Source organism: Parathielavia appendiculata (assembly GCF_033297405.1).
Source record: "Parathielavia appendiculata strain CBS 731.68 unplaced genomic scaffold N657scaffold_46, whole genome shotgun sequence".
Classification (NCBI taxonomy): Eukaryota; Fungi; Ascomycota; class Sordariomycetes; order Sordariales; family Chaetomiaceae; genus Parathielavia; species Parathielavia appendiculata.
The window spans coordinates 5-15,847 of NW_026944265.1; the positions used below are offsets into that span (position 1 = coordinate 5).

General features: G+C 57.0%; 8 protein-coding genes across 8 annotated transcripts; 4 read left to right on the forward strand and 4 right to left on the reverse strand.

Annotated features, from left to right (window-relative positions):
• Positions 1-654: 654 nt before the first annotated feature.
• On the forward strand, positions 655-2,315 carry N657DRAFT_667178 (glycosyltransferase family 71 protein; the record flags this gene model as incomplete). Its single annotated transcript, XM_062795375.1, has 2 exons — positions 655-1,741; positions 1,788-2,315. Exons 1-2 carry the CDS (start codon positions 827-829, stop codon positions 2,313-2,315), a joined length of 1,443 nt encoding a protein of 480 aa, XP_062642198.1. The 5' UTR covers positions 655-826.
• A 1,244-nt stretch (positions 2,316-3,559) lies between these two features.
• Positions 3,560-5,523, forward strand: N657DRAFT_667179 (uncharacterized protein; the record flags this gene model as incomplete). The annotated part of the gene is made up of 2 exons (XM_062795376.1): positions 3,560-5,036; positions 5,090-5,523. The coding sequence occupies exons 1-2, from the start codon at positions 3,659-3,661 to the stop codon at positions 5,521-5,523; spliced, it is 1,812 nt and encodes a 603-aa protein (XP_062642199.1). The 5' UTR covers positions 3,560-3,658.
• Positions 5,524-8,705: 3,182 nt separating this feature from the next.
• Positions 8,706-9,933, reverse strand: N657DRAFT_651261 (uncharacterized protein). The gene is made up of 3 exons (XM_062794125.1): positions 9,550-9,933; positions 9,300-9,487; positions 8,706-9,228 (listed from the first exon to the last, which is right to left on the reverse strand). The coding sequence occupies exons 1-3, from the start codon at positions 9,724-9,726 to the stop codon at positions 9,105-9,107; spliced, it is 489 nt and encodes a 162-aa protein (XP_062642200.1). The 5' UTR covers positions 9,727-9,933; the 3' UTR covers positions 8,706-9,104.
• Positions 9,934-11,318: 1,385 nt separating this feature from the next.
• N657DRAFT_685217 (uncharacterized protein) lies at positions 11,319-11,603 on the reverse strand (the record flags this gene model as incomplete). Its single annotated transcript, XM_062796757.1, has 2 exons — positions 11,319-11,342; positions 11,397-11,603. 2 exons carry the CDS (start codon positions 11,601-11,603, stop codon positions 11,319-11,321), a joined length of 231 nt encoding a protein of 76 aa, XP_062642201.1.
• A 486-nt stretch (positions 11,604-12,089) lies between these two features.
• On the reverse strand, positions 12,090-12,334 carry N657DRAFT_651263 (uncharacterized protein; the record flags this gene model as incomplete). Its single annotated transcript, XM_062794126.1, has 1 exon — positions 12,090-12,334. A coding segment is annotated over exon 1 (184 nt), but the record flags the coding sequence as incomplete, so codon positions are not given.
• Positions 12,335-12,418: 84 nt separating this feature from the next.
• N657DRAFT_651265 (uncharacterized protein) lies at positions 12,419-13,225 on the forward strand (the record flags this gene model as incomplete). Its single annotated transcript, XM_062794127.1, has 1 exon — positions 12,419-13,225. A coding segment is annotated over exon 1 (409 nt), but the record flags the coding sequence as incomplete, so codon positions are not given.
• A 54-nt stretch (positions 13,226-13,279) lies between these two features.
• On the forward strand, positions 13,280-14,009 carry N657DRAFT_685219 (uncharacterized protein; the record flags this gene model as incomplete). Its single annotated transcript, XM_062796758.1, has 2 exons — positions 13,280-13,416; positions 13,748-14,009. The coding sequence occupies 2 exons, from the start codon at positions 13,280-13,282 to the stop codon at positions 14,007-14,009; spliced, it is 399 nt and encodes a 132-aa protein (XP_062642204.1).
• Positions 14,010-14,059: 50 nt separating this feature from the next.
• N657DRAFT_651266 (uncharacterized protein) lies at positions 14,060-14,398 on the reverse strand. Its single transcript, XM_062794128.1, has one exon. The coding sequence runs from the start codon at positions 14,311-14,313 to the stop codon at positions 14,155-14,157; it is 159 nt and encodes a 52-aa protein (XP_062642205.1). The 5' UTR covers positions 14,314-14,398; the 3' UTR covers positions 14,060-14,154.
• Positions 14,399-15,843: the final 1,445 nt, after the last annotated feature.

Sequence of the window (15,843 nt, forward strand, 5' to 3'; positions counted from 1 at the left end):
GTTGCCTGACGCTCAGTTGGGCAGCCATGCATCCAACAGCAGGGCACTTGCAGCTCAGCGTCCGAAGTTCCAGTGCCACGACTTTCCAACAGATGGATCTGTGTTGACTGAGAGTCTCGCATTGAACATCAGTGCTCAGTCCGTGAATCTTGGTGCCAAGGAACCCACTCAGTTCAACACACGTCAGCCGCAGCTATATCTTGTCGCGCACTAATAGCTTCTGATCGCCTTTTCTTAGCGATACTCGACTGCGTTTACCATTAGAGGCTAGGGGTAGGCGTGCATTGAGGGCCTTGAGAGCCACGGGCTGGCTAGAGAAATACTGAGAAAGACCAAGTATGATATAATGTATCGTAAGGTTAGCGATCGTTGTGATGCGCTGCGATGCGGTGCGAGGTGGTAGAACTCCCAGTTTTGTTATTTGAAGCCGTGATCGAGCCCGGCCAATTGGGCCCACTTTATATCGGAATAAATTTTAAGCACTGTCACTCTATTCGGAGGGCACATTCAATTTACTCAGGTTTACCTTAGCAGTGGAGTCCCGGTAATTAGCTCAAGATCGAATGGGCTGACGCGGAGGGTGGGGCCTGGAAAGCGCTTGGCAGGAGATGCGCGCCTAGGAGTGGCGAAGACGGCCAGGATGAGAAGCAGGGATGAGGTCTGAAAATCTGACCCGACTTTCGATGTTGTTTGTCGTGCGGCTGCTCCCCTTCGTTTCTTGTCCAGCCTTCCACCTCTGCGAGCGCACGATCGAGCCCATGACCGACGACCGAGCCCGTCTGGTGCGACCTCGAAACCGCCGACGTAGAAAATAAACGCCGCCGCCATGGCCGTGGGCAGACGACCGAGGCTCCTCGTCGCCATGGCGATCGTGGCGATTGTCGCCCTCTTGACATTCCACCAGCGCGACGCCATCGCCGACATACGCTACAAGTACGTGTCGTCCGGCGGGACAGCAACACATTCGCAGAAGACGGGCCAGCCCGACCCAGAAGCGCACAAGCTGCCATGGGCCGACTCGTTCCGCGACCACTTCCGCGCCGTAACGCGCCTCAAGGGTCTCACCATGGCCGAGGCGAAGGCCGGGTGCCACTGGCCTGAGGACCAATACGTGAATTTCCAGTACAGCCCCGATACCGAGTGGGTGGTAACGCAGCGGTCCGACACCGAAATTGTGTCGCGTCGCAAGCTCTGGCAGGAATACGTCGAGCGGCAGATGATCCCGTGGGACAAAGTCAAGAACAAGTTTGCAGGGAAAGGCATCGTCGTCGTGGCCGGCACCTCCGACACGGTCATGCGGCTCAAGGTGGTGCTCCGGCGGCTGGCCAAGCTGCAGTCGAAGCTGCCCGTCGAGGTGCATTACTGGGACGACGAGACGGACGAGAACACGCTGAAGGAGCTCGCAGGCATGCACCACGCCATCTCATTCAACGACCTGTCCGACCCGGCGACCAACATCATCCACATCCGCAAGGACCGCCTGGTCAACTATCAGCTCAAACCGGCCGCACTCATCAACTCCAAGTTTGCCGAGCCGCTGCTGCTCGACTCGGACAATGTCCCCGTGCTGGACCCGGCGGTGCTCTACGAGTCGCGCGTCTACCGCGAGTACCACACCGTCTTCTGGCCCGACATTGCACGTTCGCGGCCGCAGAACCCGGCGTGGGCGCTCACCAACACGGCGTGTCGCACGGACGAGTACGAACAGGAGAGCGGGCAGCTGATGGGTGGACAAGCGGCGGTACTGGTACCACCTGCAGCTCGCCTCGTGGCTCAACAACGAGCAGGGCGACTACTGGAACGAGTTCCTGCTGGGCGACAAGGACATGTTCCGGTTCGCATGGCACGCGCTCAAGACGGACTTTGGCCGGCCTAGGAAGTGGCTCACCAGCGTCGGCACGCTCAACGAGGGATTCTACTGCGGGCACACGTTCGCGCAGCACCACCCGGACGACGGGCGCGTCGCCTTCATGCACGGCGGGCTGGCCAAGTTCGTGGCGCTCGAGGTGATTCGCTGGAACAAGGAGGAGCGCGGCGGGTACTTCCGCCACTACAAGCGCGCGCCCAGCGACGAGGACCCGTCCGTCAGCGTGCACGTCGACATCATCTTTGACGGGGCCGACTACAAGCCGAACCACACCGAGAACTTCAAGGTGACCATGTGCACCGAGATGAAGGACGTCGAGGCCAGGGACTTTGACGAGATCCTGCCGGGGTGGGAGAAGGAGTACCAGGCGGTGGGCGGTTACTGGCAGCTAGAGCAGGAGACGCGGGAGAAGGCAGAGGCCGGGAAGGCCAAGGGTGGGGGCCCATAATTCATGGTGTTTTTCCGAATGAGGTTCTTCTTGTCGAAAGTTTATGCCCATATCTGTTGGGAATAATCGATGTTCACGGTCACCATCTGGCCATAGGCATTTCGCCCTGCGCGTGCCTCTCCCGCCGCCGACCTGTCTCGGGTTGAGTTCGCACGTGTGACGAATCTTAAGCCCCAACTTCTGAAAGGGACTCCTGAAGGTTATAACTTGACAACGGGGTGAGGTTCGGTGAAGCCAAAGGGTTCACAATAAGCAATGTCCAACGGTACTGACAACCTTGCACTTGAGTTGCTTACCGAGGAAGTTACAGTGATGCCCGCAGGCCTAAAGATCGTAGACTATATACAGCTTCCTCCCTCAGGTACCTCCGTACCTGTGATCACCGCGATCACCTTCTTGGCGGTGATATTGGTGAGCCGCTCACCAGTCTGCCCGAGATCCCGGTGATCCCTTTTGCAGGCCCCGTCTCAGCTTTCCCCAGGTGTTACGCCTCTTCATTGGCTTCAGTCGCCCCACCAGGCCTCGATATATGGTTGGTTCGTGACAAACAGCCCTAAAATTAGAACTCGGTAAATCCTTTCAATCGTTCTCGAATTGCCGACTTAACGAACCTCTCTTGAGGAGTCCTCCAAATCCAATATCCTCCCCATCAATGATTGATGACAATAGATATCTCGCTAGACTACTGTGTAGATTACCCGCTTCTAATCTTCCATAGTCCAGTCCTTATAAAGATAGAATTTAGAGCGCTCTCTCCTCATCTTCTCAGTTAAGCCTAGCTTACGTGTTAGCTTCATCCTTATCCGTCTTAACTTGCAGGGCCTGATCAGGTAAATTTGCTACGCAGAATTCATGGCGGTGCGGTGGAACTTTTGGTAGGAACCTCCGTACAGTCGTGTTCGAAACCGACTTCCGGTCCTCTGGATCTTCTCCGCACAGTCCCTGTTGTCGGGGCACTGACAGGTACGGATCCGTACAGCAGATGATCTGCCAGGTACGAATCTATCCTTCGGACAAGAATGAAGCCGAAAGGCTCCCCTTACCATCGGTACAATGAGAAAAGCGATTTGTACTGTAGCTGAACCGTGATCGGTGTACTGGTCGCATGAATTATTCCTTCAACTACACAGTAAACCAAGACCCGGCAGTGCCTGTAAAGCACCGTAAAAAACTGTGCGATAGAAGACATCAGCGATAACGATGTGCCCACTCGAACCGGGCAATCACCCAACCATCCAACCTGGCGTCCAATCAACCTGAAGATACCCATCCGTTGTCCCTCAAAACAAACAAGCCTAACCAAAGTATTACTGTGTTAGCGACTGGATTTAGCAAAGCAACCAATGGCATCTTCGCCCGGCACTGCCTGGCCGGTGACATCGCCATCCTCGCTTCTTTTAGGCCTTCCCTCACACATCCGACACCGCATCTACCGCCATCTTGGCCTGACACCGTGGGGCAGCACCCCCCACCGCTTCTTCCTACACGCTGGCCAACTCAGATTGCGCCGCGGGCAGGACTTTTACGAGTCGCGCTTCGTACCAGACCCGGACAGCTTCCACGGCCTGCTGCTGTCCTGCCGCGCCATTCACGCTGAGGCCTCTGCCCTGCTCTACTCCAAAAACCAGTTCATTCTCGATTACCACAGGCCGCACGCGGAGTATGGTCATGACACCACGCTCTGCCCTTTGCACACGCTGCATGCTCTGACCGCTCCGTCACTGCGGTGTCTCTCGAACCTCAAGATCGTTCTTAACCAGGCGTCCTGCCACCACCTCACCCGACACGGCTATGACATCGCCTGCTGCCTCGAGGATGGCATGAATTCCAAGTATTGGGGCATCATTTGGTGTGAAGAGAAGCACCAAGGTCGCCTAAACGGCCACACGCACCAGCTTCCCCTTCTGACTCCGGACCCTCGGCGCTACGAGGACGATCCATTGGGTACGGCTCACGCAGTCTTGACGGAGTGGCAATCGACCGCTCACCTGTTGTCCAACGTTGCTCCGGGGCGCCTCACCTTCTCCCTGGTCTGCGATATCGACCCACAGCACGCCCAAGCATTGGAGATAGCAAATGCTATCCTTGCACCCATCCACCAGCTGCCCCCATTGCATCTCAGGGAATGCCACATCCGTCTGGCCAAGCACAAGCACCGGCAACTCGAGCAGCTCGCTCGAGATGCCATCTCACACGCCTGCGGCATCCCGACGCAGCCCCTCCAGCTCCCACCGACCCCGAAGGCGACCGATATTACCTTGCTAACCCTGCCACGCGAGCTCCGCCTCCGAATCCTCGAGCACACCGACCTCGTAACCCCAAGACGTCAAGTCCTATGGAGCCGACAAGACCGCGCATACGCAATCTACCACTTCCGCACCGACCCAGACGACTCTCCCGACCATGGGTACTGCAACCAATTCTCTGACTGCTTCCGCAACGGCAGCGCCTACGAAAGCGTCGGTTGCTTTTGCCGCCGGCGCCACGCGGCCTTCTCCTCCACATGCAAGTGTTGGACCCCGCCGGGCGCCGACCCCTTCCTCATTTGCCGCACTCTCCACCACGACGCGCAGTTCGTCTTCTTCTCCTGCAACCGCTTCATCATCCACGACTACAAACCCTCCCCGCCGTGGGTCGTCCCGCTGCTCGAGCGCCACGAGCACTACGCGCCGGATCCCATTCCGACTACCCCTACCCCCACGACCGTCTCGCGGCCTCCGAGTTCCTGCGGGATCTTGTCCCTGCCCACTCACTGCCCCACCTCCGCTTCCTAGAACTAGTCTTCCCGCCCTACCGTGCCTCCACCTGGCCCGGCACCCACCACCCCGCCATGCAGGACTGGGCGTCAACTGTTTCCTGGCTTCGGGACAAGCTCAACCTGCCGGGCCTCACCGTCCGATTAGTCGTAGCAGAGATGGACGACGGGCCGGAGTCGTACTACCGCCATATTACTATCGAGGAAGGAGCGACGGTTATGGGGGCGTATATGGATCTGGCGCGGCCGCTGAGGGAGCTGACGGATGCTGGGCTGGGGAGGTTCCACGCTGATTTACCGTATCCGCATAGGGAATGGGCGTATCGGGAGAAGGATAAGATTAAGAAACAGGTCGAGGAGTTTGTTATGAGAGAGAGGTATAGACAGCTCTATGCGAATGGGAGGGAGGAGCCGGCGCAGAGTGACTGGTGTTGGAGGTTTTATGGCCAGTAGGGACGGAGTTGCGTTAGCGGTGGTAGAGAACACTAGTGCTCGGATGGTTGAATTTATCCGTTGACATCCCTATCGAGGCCGATCAAAGAATAGCGGTCAAACTGTGTATGTCGTTTGAGCGGATCATACCTCAGCGAAATAGCCAACACGTGGAGAGCGTACCATGGCCTTGACGTCCCTAGTGGAAACTAACAGCTCCCGTCATACCAAACGCTCCGTCCCACCACCGGAATGGGTCCCTCCCAATCTGTGCCCCCAGCCCGGCGGACGGGTTCAAATGCAGATTCAGTGAGGCAATCGTCTCCATCCAGGGAGCGGATGCCATCATGGGATACCGCGGCCACCAGTCAGGTTCCATGGTTGCAGCAGCAGTGTGCCCCTGCCCGCCAGAGACGTTGTGTGGGTGTTCTTGTTCACCGGCATCCACGGCCCCGCTATTACCACGAGAACGTCCCCTTCCGCGGAAGACGACGATCGTATCGACGTATCAAGTAGGATCCCAAGGAAGAGTGTCTAGCGGATCGCCATGTGAGTGTCGTCTGGCGAGGCGCCGCGGATGGATGCAATGGAAGCACGGAGGAGCTGGATGTTGGGATCGGACTCAGTTACGTCGGGGTTTGCGGTGAGAGTGCTCTACAGACAGGTACGTTAGTGTAAGTAGGACTTGCGCAGACTTAGTCGCGGAGCAATCATAAAGTATCACGAGCCTTCAGCAGATGCAGGTTTGCAGTAACGATAAATATCCGGCATCGGACAGGCAGGTATCTCAGGAAAATTGGTAGGCGCTAGGTCAACGACAACCGAAAGTATGTGGTAGCTGAAAGTCTTGGCCCGGTCCGCCAAACGGGCGGGGGCCGTTTCCTTGGAGTTGGACATCCCGTCGGACCTGTCCGCCTCCGTGTAGGTGCTGTTGTGGTGTTGCATGGCGTAGCTGGCGGGAGGGAAACTGTACATGACCAAGTAATGGTACTCGAGGTCAAGCCATGCCCGGGTAGTGTTGTGGCTCGTGGCGGGACTTAATAGGTTCTGTCAACACTGCTTCCGTAAAAGAAGACCTTTGGGTGGCCCACTGGGATTGAAGCAGGACGCATGCTGGGGCTGCCAGCGACCCAGCGCTCTCTCGAGATGTTCAAGCTTGGGCAGGAGCCTAACATTGGCCAATGTCAGGCCACCCTGCTTAACCGATTGAAGCAAAAAAATAAGACGATCGAGTCTTGGCAGTAAGGTCGTAATAACTTTCTCACAAAGCTGTTTAGGGGAGGATGTTTGCAAAAGGTAGTCGAATAGCGGCTCGTGACAACTTCTTGGGTTCGCCTGTAGCCGGTTGCGTAAAGGAGGAACCATATGGCCAGTAATGCTGAACAAGCGCTCAACTTCGGCACTCATACGAAGCACCGTGTGTAGACTCAACGCCGTATTGTTGAATGTCGACAGAAGGGTTGAGGTAGGAGAAGGCATCGCGGAGATAAGCATGTTCAGCTGTGCGGAAAGGAAGATTGGCGCTGATGGGCCATTTTACAATCCTCCGTTGGAATTCAGCTTTATCTAACGCACTGATCAAGTGGTTGGCCATCCTCTGATCTCCGGGGTTGTTCGCATTGAGATTGGAGGTGGCGATGGATCTCGAGTCGCTGCTCTCGCGTTGGAACTTGGCGGTAGAAGACGGCGGCCGCTTACCCATAGGATCGCTAAACTGGTGAGACTTGAACAGGTGAATCTCGACGTTCGCGAGGTTTCGTGGGTTATAGGCGGCCGGCTTCCGGTTGCGTTGTTGGATACATCGAAGGCATACCCATGCACGGTCTTTGCCATTGCGCGAATCATCATACCCGAACCTCCATACCGACGACCACGCTGCCCCGCTGTGTTCAGTCAATAGGTAGCCGGGAAAGCGTTTGAAGGAGGAAGGCTTGATCTGCTTCAGTACGCGTAGGAATAGCGGCGACCGCGGCAGGTGCTTCTGTAGCCATTATTGTGGCAGGAAGGCCAGAATGTCGACGTCGTCGGAACTTGAGCTGTAGGGCAGTGAGAGTTCTGCAGACGCCCTCACCGCTTCGTTGTGACCCGAGAATCTGGACCTCCACGGCGATGCGTTAGATGAAGGCGGGCCGCCGCGCCGCGCGGCCCCCGCGGGGCGTGCCGTCCAGAAGAACCTGGATTGAGTAATGGATGGTTGTGTCCTGCGTAGCGCCGCCGGATACCTTGACGATCTCGAGGGAGTGGACGACGGTGCCGTTGGTGACTGTGATGACGGGGGGTTGGAACGTGAGGGCCAAGCCGGCATCATAGGAGATGACTTCTGGTTGGATGGTGACATGACGCCGCCGGTCTTGCTGGTCACCTGGGAAGCCTGGCCCTTGCCATTCACGCCCCTGCCGAGGATTAGCGTGTCGATACCGATGACGCAAACTTCTGCCCCGAGCAGGGCGGTAATGATCTCTTCCAGGCTGTGCCCGCCGCTAGGGTCGTGGCTCGGCTTGTCGCTGACCGAAACGATGATCCGGGTGCTGCTGCCCAAGGGGCGGAAGCTGACGGCGCCATTAGCAATATGTCACGGGGGCTGCCAAGAAGCGAAGAAGACGCCCAACTTGCGCGGAGCGAGATAAGAGGCCTGCCACCAGCCTTGTTTCCTGCCTAAGCTGGTGGGACAACTCTCCCAACTAACGACCTCCTCACCTGGCTGCCCGTCTTGCCGATTCCTTGCCCGTCATTGATCTATCTCGGCGGAGCTGTGGTTGCGAGGGACACGACGTACTTGTTGGCCAAGCTAAACTCTGCTCCAGGATCAACGCCGGGTGTCGTTCCAAGAGGACGCAGCCGAGATCCAAAGAGGAACTGCTGCGTCAGGCAGAGACGGCCATGAATAGCGGTAACAGGCGGTTTCTTGCGCAAGTCTACATTGACCTGGTTCAGCAGTCCATGGAGGAAGGAGACATCCGTCAAGCAAATGAACACCCATCTGGCAACCCTGGTTGCAACCCAGAGGCTGAGGTGACAGTTATAGCAGCTGTGTGCTTGCATGGGCCTTGAACATGACCAAGCAGGCGTCGCTACCCGCCCAACACCCCGAGAAGATGCCCTATCGTTTAGCTGAGCCTCGATACCGCCAGAGAGCCTTTGAAAGATGTGAAGTTTATTTTGCTGGGCTGAAATCGAGAAATCGGTCTCGATGTCACTCTAAAAACGGGGCATCGCTGGCGGCCAACACTGCTGTACGTTATAATACGGCCGGTAGCCATGGATTTAACGCCCTCACTGTCACCTCTATCTTGAGAATGCCATGGACTATACCCTATATAACGCTTAGACCAAACTGACAGGACAATCGAGAGTACATCGGGGCGAGCCGGCATTCCGTCAACATAACCTCACCACATCGGGTCGATACATAATTCAGTATAGGTAAGTTTACTAGATGCCATCGCTTATGCATTGTCCACCGGCCAGCAACAAGCACATAAACGGCAACGCTGCCCTAAGCATTGTTGCTGGCCGTTCATGTGGGGTATGGCCTAAATCATGTGTCTGCCACCCCTTTCCCTCACTATAGGCGCATCATCCACCTCATAAGAGCACTAGGGCTACTGCGGTACGCAGTAGTAAACGCTCGAGCAGGTGTTGGCCCACTCGGGGCCGCTGGTGGTGAACAGCGTGCGGCCGTTGTCGCGGTAGCAGTTGAAGTTCTTGTAGCCGTTGGAGGCCCACCTGTACACTCTCAGTCAGCTTCACTGCTATACCTCGGTAAGAATCAGAGGACGCAGAAAGAAAGGACATACCCAGCCCACGAGTAGAGCGGACGGCTCGCGGCGTCCGCGTCAATGTGCGTGACGACGCTGACCCCCGTGGGGAACTTGCACGACCTGCCGTCCTGCTCCCACCAAACGTAGTTGTCCGTCGTCACGGCGCACTGGTCGTTGCTGGCGGGCGCGTTGCCGTTTTGTGAGTTGGCACTAGCCGAGTAGTACTGAAAGGGAATCGTTGTCAGTGGATGACCAGTTTCTTGTTGCCTTGAGAGTGCCAACATACAAAGATGTGTGACGAGTGGGCTTCCGGCTGGCAGCACGACACGAGGTACCGGCAGTTGGAGAGATAGAGAATTTCGGTGTCCCGCTTCTCGAGCGAGGTCTCGTCTCTGGGGCTCAGCTCGACGGGAGAGGCTGCGGCCAGGGCCAGCAGGGCGGCAAGGGCGGCGAACGATTTCATTTTGGTGAGAGCACGGAAACCGGTTAACGGTGGACTGGAAATGAGGGCTGTGGAGATTGTTGCTGTGAGAGTACGAGAGGAGGACGCAAACTCTGGAGAGATGTTGCCCATTTTATGCTCGACCGAGCGTTGCATCTTTGTATCTCACAGTGCTCTATATTTCTTGAATGCTAGCTGGATGTTACATCCTTCAATCTCACTAAATGTCCGTCCATTGACCATCGTGAATGATTACTCAACGGAGCGGTGTACCTCTGGCTCTTCCCCTGTCACTCCGGAGGGCGGATCGAGTCGAGCGCGATGCACTGTAACATGATATCTCATCGCTCGTATTGAGGTCCACCTTGACAACTCTCCCCCTCCTGTGTAGGTTGGCCATACGTTTCGAGATGTTGGGCCGATGTCGGCCGATATCAGCTTGCAACTGTAAGCGGTTGCGCTGTAAACGGCTGCCTAGCCGTGGGTTGCATTGGTGGTCCATGGTGGATATGCCGTTACTCAGCACATCCCACTCCAGGTATTGCAGGCAGTCGCTTAGAAGCACAACGCCGATGATGAGTCGACGGGACGGACCGGTTTACTTTCTCCGCTCCACTCTTGTTCGCCGCCTTCCTGCCAGCTCAGGGCGAGGTTCTATAGCTCTTCGTAGGTTGCTCCGTAATCCAAACCTCGGCTAAAAATTTGCTGGAATGCGCCGATCAACGAAGTTGAAATTTGAACGCTTACCTGAGATGTCGTGGGCAGGCCTCGTAAACGGGTGGAGTTGTGACAAAGCATCTCGCTTTTTTTCCTTGTTCTTCTGTACAGTCCGTACCTTAATGCACTTCATTGTTTGTCTGTAGCGGGCGATCATTCTCGGGAAGGAAGTTTGACCTAATAACATGCTCCGAGAATGACTCTGCTCCAGCAACCAACCTATTGTCTTCCGCTGACTGCTCTGGTGCCCTTCCAAACCCGGCTGCCGAGCGTGCTGATCTCTTTCGCTGAGATAATGGCAAAAAACAGGCGAGCCTGGGAAACTGGGATGGTGTATTCACTCCAATCCCTGGGTATCCCATACGATTCCCCTCACTAAACAAAGCACCTGTCTACTCCCCCAAATACAACCTCGGACCTCTCGGTTCATTACCTTAGCAGGCATGGGGAGGTCTTGTCGAAACGGCCAGTGTTCGGGCTGTGCAGCGGACGGGTCAGGGTCCCATCATCTCTTCATTAGCAAACATACTAAAGTACAACCTGACTGTAACGGGCTGGGCCCGTGAAGGCCTCGGCAAACTCTCGGCCAATACTCGAGATTCGGTGGACTTCTATCTTGTTCGATATCAGCGCATAGGCCAAGGATGTGGAGGTATAAGACGGCAGATATCTTGCATAGTCTATCACTCTTTTTCTTCTTCTCTCTCCATTCGAGACAAACTCGTAGAGTTCGTTACCAGCTAGTTGCAATATACTCCTGGGACCGTTACACTGACAGCTCCAGACGGTAACGGAGGACTCACGATCGGGCAGCGGCCGCTACATGCCGCACACGGTTTTACGTTGCCCAGCGGGTGAGCGCTCGCCCAGCCAGCGGCGTCAATAGTAGGCTCGCCCTAGTACTTGCCGTAGTAGCAGGTCTGGCGCCGAGCATCGTAGTCGACGTTGCGGCAAGCTAGGAGCCTGCCGCAAACCTCGATACACTTCTTGAGCGACAGCTGACGGTCGCCGAAGAGTATCTCGGCGCCATGGCGTTTGCCGCAGTCGATGTAGAAGGACTCGCCCACCCACGAGATGGGGAGCTGGCCAATGGCAAAGGGACACTCGGTCGGGCGCGTGACGGCCGCCAAGTCGTGCGTCTCGATAGCCGGCAGGTCGACCACCCAGGCGTTGCTGTGCATGTCCGTGGCTCCGCATCCGTTGGTCGAGAAAGCACTCAACTCGTTAAGCCTACAGGTGTGGTACGGGTCCTCAGGCGCATCTCGATGGGCCACAAACTAAACGCTTGCGCAGCTACACTCATCTATACATTCGGCGAAGTCGGCCGGGCACGAGGTTTCTGATCAACGCCTAGGACCGGCCACAGGTACAGCATTGGATCTAGAATGCCGCGCCATTAGGGCTTTGTTAAAATTCGCCGTCCACTGTAAGCATTGAGTAGTCAGCCGATGGTCGTTAAACAGGCAACTTACAGGCAAATGAGGAACAGATAGGCGGGCTCGCATATATAAAGGTACCATTCGGCGCCCCAGCTCGTTGCAGCTAATCGGAGACTGCGTGACACGCCATCTCGCCGATAAGCATGCTATCCCGCAAGTGCTGCGTGACGGTCTCTACTAGAAGCATCATCGCTCGGAATTGGGTGCAGTTCCATTATTTGCCCCACTTAGCCAGCCTCTACGGTTCCTTTTTGCCATTGGCTGAACCCATGTAGAGTCCTGCCTCCCGGACCCACTAAGCCCCACTGAACAGGCCTTCCACGTGCGCGCTTCTCCCAAACAGGCATCTCTTGGCGCCTGGGGTGGTAGAGTTCCGTCCAGGGTGTTGGAGCTTTCCCAGGGGTAGAGTTCCGCCCTGCCATTGGCCGAGCCCAAGAGATGCCCGGGGGGTAGGGTTCGATTGCCCGGGGGTACGGTTCCGGGGGTACGGTTCCAGGGGGGTTGAGGGAGATGCGAAGCGCGTTCTCGCGACTCCATTTTTAAAAAGGCGAAAGAGGTTCGGACGGACAGCAGATAAGAGCGACGGCCCCCAGAGAGAGACCACCACAGTTATCCGCGATGGAGCCCTTCGTCCACCTGCCACAGCACCGAGTCGTAATCTGCAAGCGCTGCCGATTCGCCTGTGTGGCCAACGAGGTACCAGCCCACTTGCGGACACGACACGCGGATGTGCCCGTCGCCGAGCGACACGCTACCGCCCGCGCGGTCCAGCAGCTGCCCGACATCATCCGGACGCAGGAGGACCTCGCCGGCTTCGAATTCCCTCCACCGACGGCCGAGGCGATCCTATTCCTCGGCCCTCCGCGGCCGGACGGGCTCAAGTGCCGCGTATGCCCGTATGTCGTCTGCCATCCGAAGAAGATCCAGGAGCACGCCCGGAAAGTGCACGGCTGGCATAACCAGCAGAGGAGCGGCAGGCCGTCGGCCGGTTCCGGTCCGCCATCGCCGTTCGACGAGGAGCTTCCGTGGATCAATGGCGTGCTATGCCAGCATCTTTTCCCCTCACGGGCTGACTAGCGGCTGGTTCGAGGTCAGCCGGGAGGACCGAACCGTCCGTGGCCTGCTGCGGGTTCTGCTACCGAAACCGATCGTGCCGACTCGGTCACCGCAAGGGAGCAGGAAAGCCGCCGGAGCGGGAAACAAGAAGCAACCACTCCTACTACCCGTCAGTTTAGAGACCCAGGCCCCCCCCGACACGGTCCGAGGCCGTGGGCGGCTGCTACCCGTCAGTCCGGATACCTAGGTACACTTGGATACGATCCTGGCCCGCGAGAAGAGATTCGTCGACTTGGGGAGCCAGCCGCGGGTATACGGCCGAGACACGGGAGGTGGCGATATTCGCTGCGTCAACTCCGTGGATGGACCGGATGCGGTGGCCGGCGACGTACAAGGGCGTGCGGCGTGACATCTTGTTCGCGCTGGCCGAGCTCCCGGACCGCCGCGACCTCGCCCGCGACCGCGCCCTCGAGCAAGGCGCATACGACGGTGATCCGACGTAACCAGCAGCTGCCAGGACGAGCAGAGAATTTCGTTCCTGATGGACGCGGTCGACCGTATGCTCGACCGATGCGACAAAACTGCAAGATATACGAGCCGGTCCGTCCTCTGCAGGCTACGGAGCTTCGGCCAAGACGGTTACAAGAAGCCGTTCGCTTTCGTATCCCGTTGCACGACGAAGGCGTACCGGCGTCTCTGGAAGCGTTATATAGCATTCGTATTCCGGAGCTACCGGCTTGCGGCAGCGCCGCGGTCAGACTACACGGGCGTCACGGACGTGCCGCTACGGGGCGAGGTGCTCCGTCGGGCGGAGACCTCTGGGATCATAGGCTCTGGGACCTTGTCGACGCGTCGTCTGGCCGATGGTCTAGCAGCACCATGCAGCACTGCACCGGCCAAGACCCTCCGGCTGGCGATGGTAGCGATAACAGCGGGGACGACTCGGACATTGAAGATAACTCGGACCTTGAAGATGGCTTGGACCTCGAGGACGACTCGGATCCCGGAGACAGCTCGGACCTGGGAGATGACTCGGACCTGGAGGACGGCGCGTATAGGAGCGGCTCTAATGACGAGTACGACAACATGTAACGGGCTGGGCCCGGTGCGAGCCTCGGCGACTCTCGGCCAATACCAAGACCCCTGATGAGGCTATTCCCACTCGCCCCACAGCACACCGAACTTTCTAGCAACGCGCTCAGACCAGCGCGCCTACGAGGATAAGTATGCTTGCGAGCTACCAGAGTCTGTCGTCTCTCCTTTTCTTCTCCAAGTTCAGTGTACTCGTAGAGTCGTCATCAGCTAGTTGCAATATACTACCTGAGACCGTTACAGCAGCCATCGCAATGGCCTTGGAGAGGATTCCGGCCAACGCCTGCCATAGGCACCTCACCATCGTCACCAGGAACCAGTCAGCGCTAGCAGCAATTAGGCAACCGCGACAACAGTCTGGCCAAGGTACTATACAGCAAATTTACAAGTTGGCTAAACTACACCAAGAAAGTGGGAACTCCGTCGATTTCCTGTGGATCCCAGCGGAAGCCAACTTCACCTTGGGCCTAGAGGCCAAGGCGGCAGCGCAAAGGACAACGAGGCAAGGACAGATACCCAACCTCCAAATGCCCCAAGCCAAGTCCACCGCAATCAGGCTGGCATTGGCCAAACAACGACAGGGGAGAGCTCTCCCGGAAGGCGTAGGCAAATTCTCAAAGGCTCTGGACGTGGCACTTCCTGGCAAGCACACTCGCGATCTCTACAACAAGTTAAAACGAAAAGAGGCCTGTATCTTGGCACAACTCCGAACCGGAATGGCGAGGCTGAACGGCTTTCTAAGCAGAATCAGAGCGGTCGAGTCAGACCTTTGTCCCTGCGGCCGAGCGAGGGAAACAGTGGAACATTTTCTATTGCGATGCGTGAGATGGGCAGCTCTGAGGGAGGACATGTTGCAATGCACAGTGGCAAGACGAGGGAGCCTCTTATTCTACCTGGGAGGGAAAGCCCCATCGGATCCAAAAATGTGGTCGCCAGACATGAAAGCAGTCCGGGCAACGATCAAGTACGCAGTGGCGACCGGGAGATTGGATCTTGACGAGGAAGGACGGAGACTGGATCAATCACAGTAGGGGAACTCCACAAACACCACAGTGGCACTGTGGTGTTTGTGCTGGCTGAGGCTGTGTGGTGACCACACAGCCTCAGCCAGCAGATCCCGCTTTAGCTGCTGAAGATAGGACGCTGAACACTTGGAGAACGCAGCCCCCAAGTCGATCTGCTAAACTAAGTCAAGAGGCAACAAGTGGCGTGAGAAAGGGGAGAGAGTAGAGGGCTTGTACGAGTTGATGATTGAACGTCAACGAATTGGATGTAGTTAGCGTGCCAAGGCCCTTTAGGCTTCGCGCCTCCGGGCGAAATAAATTCCATCCATCTATCCATGCATGCACTTGGACAGGGAAGCTGCAATAAGCCTGGGTGTGGTTTTTACCACCAGGCAGCTACATGTAAGCAGCCTGGGTGACCTGCCCCGTCTATATATTGCCCGGATGTATGCCGTATTGAGAAAGATTCTGCGGCCCTGTCTCTCAAACTTAGTTTAGCGTAAAAGGGCTGTATGATATCTTGGCAAGTTCGCGGGAAGGCGGAGTAAAGTCGGTTTCAACACGCCCCGACTGTGTGGATCGTTTGGGACCGCGCGAACGCGGTAGCATCGGCGTGGACTTGTCCGGGTGAAATTTGGTATTCGGCAAGGCGGATCGGATCGTCGGTTCGCAACGCCTGTCGAATCTCGGATTCTTCACGGCTGACGACCAGGACTCGGGTAGTGGCGTGATCGCGGTCTTGACGTCTGTTGGACAGCAACAGTTACAGGCTTGAATAGGCATAGACCAACCAGGTGACACTGCATCAATTGAGGCACAAGATGAAGCTT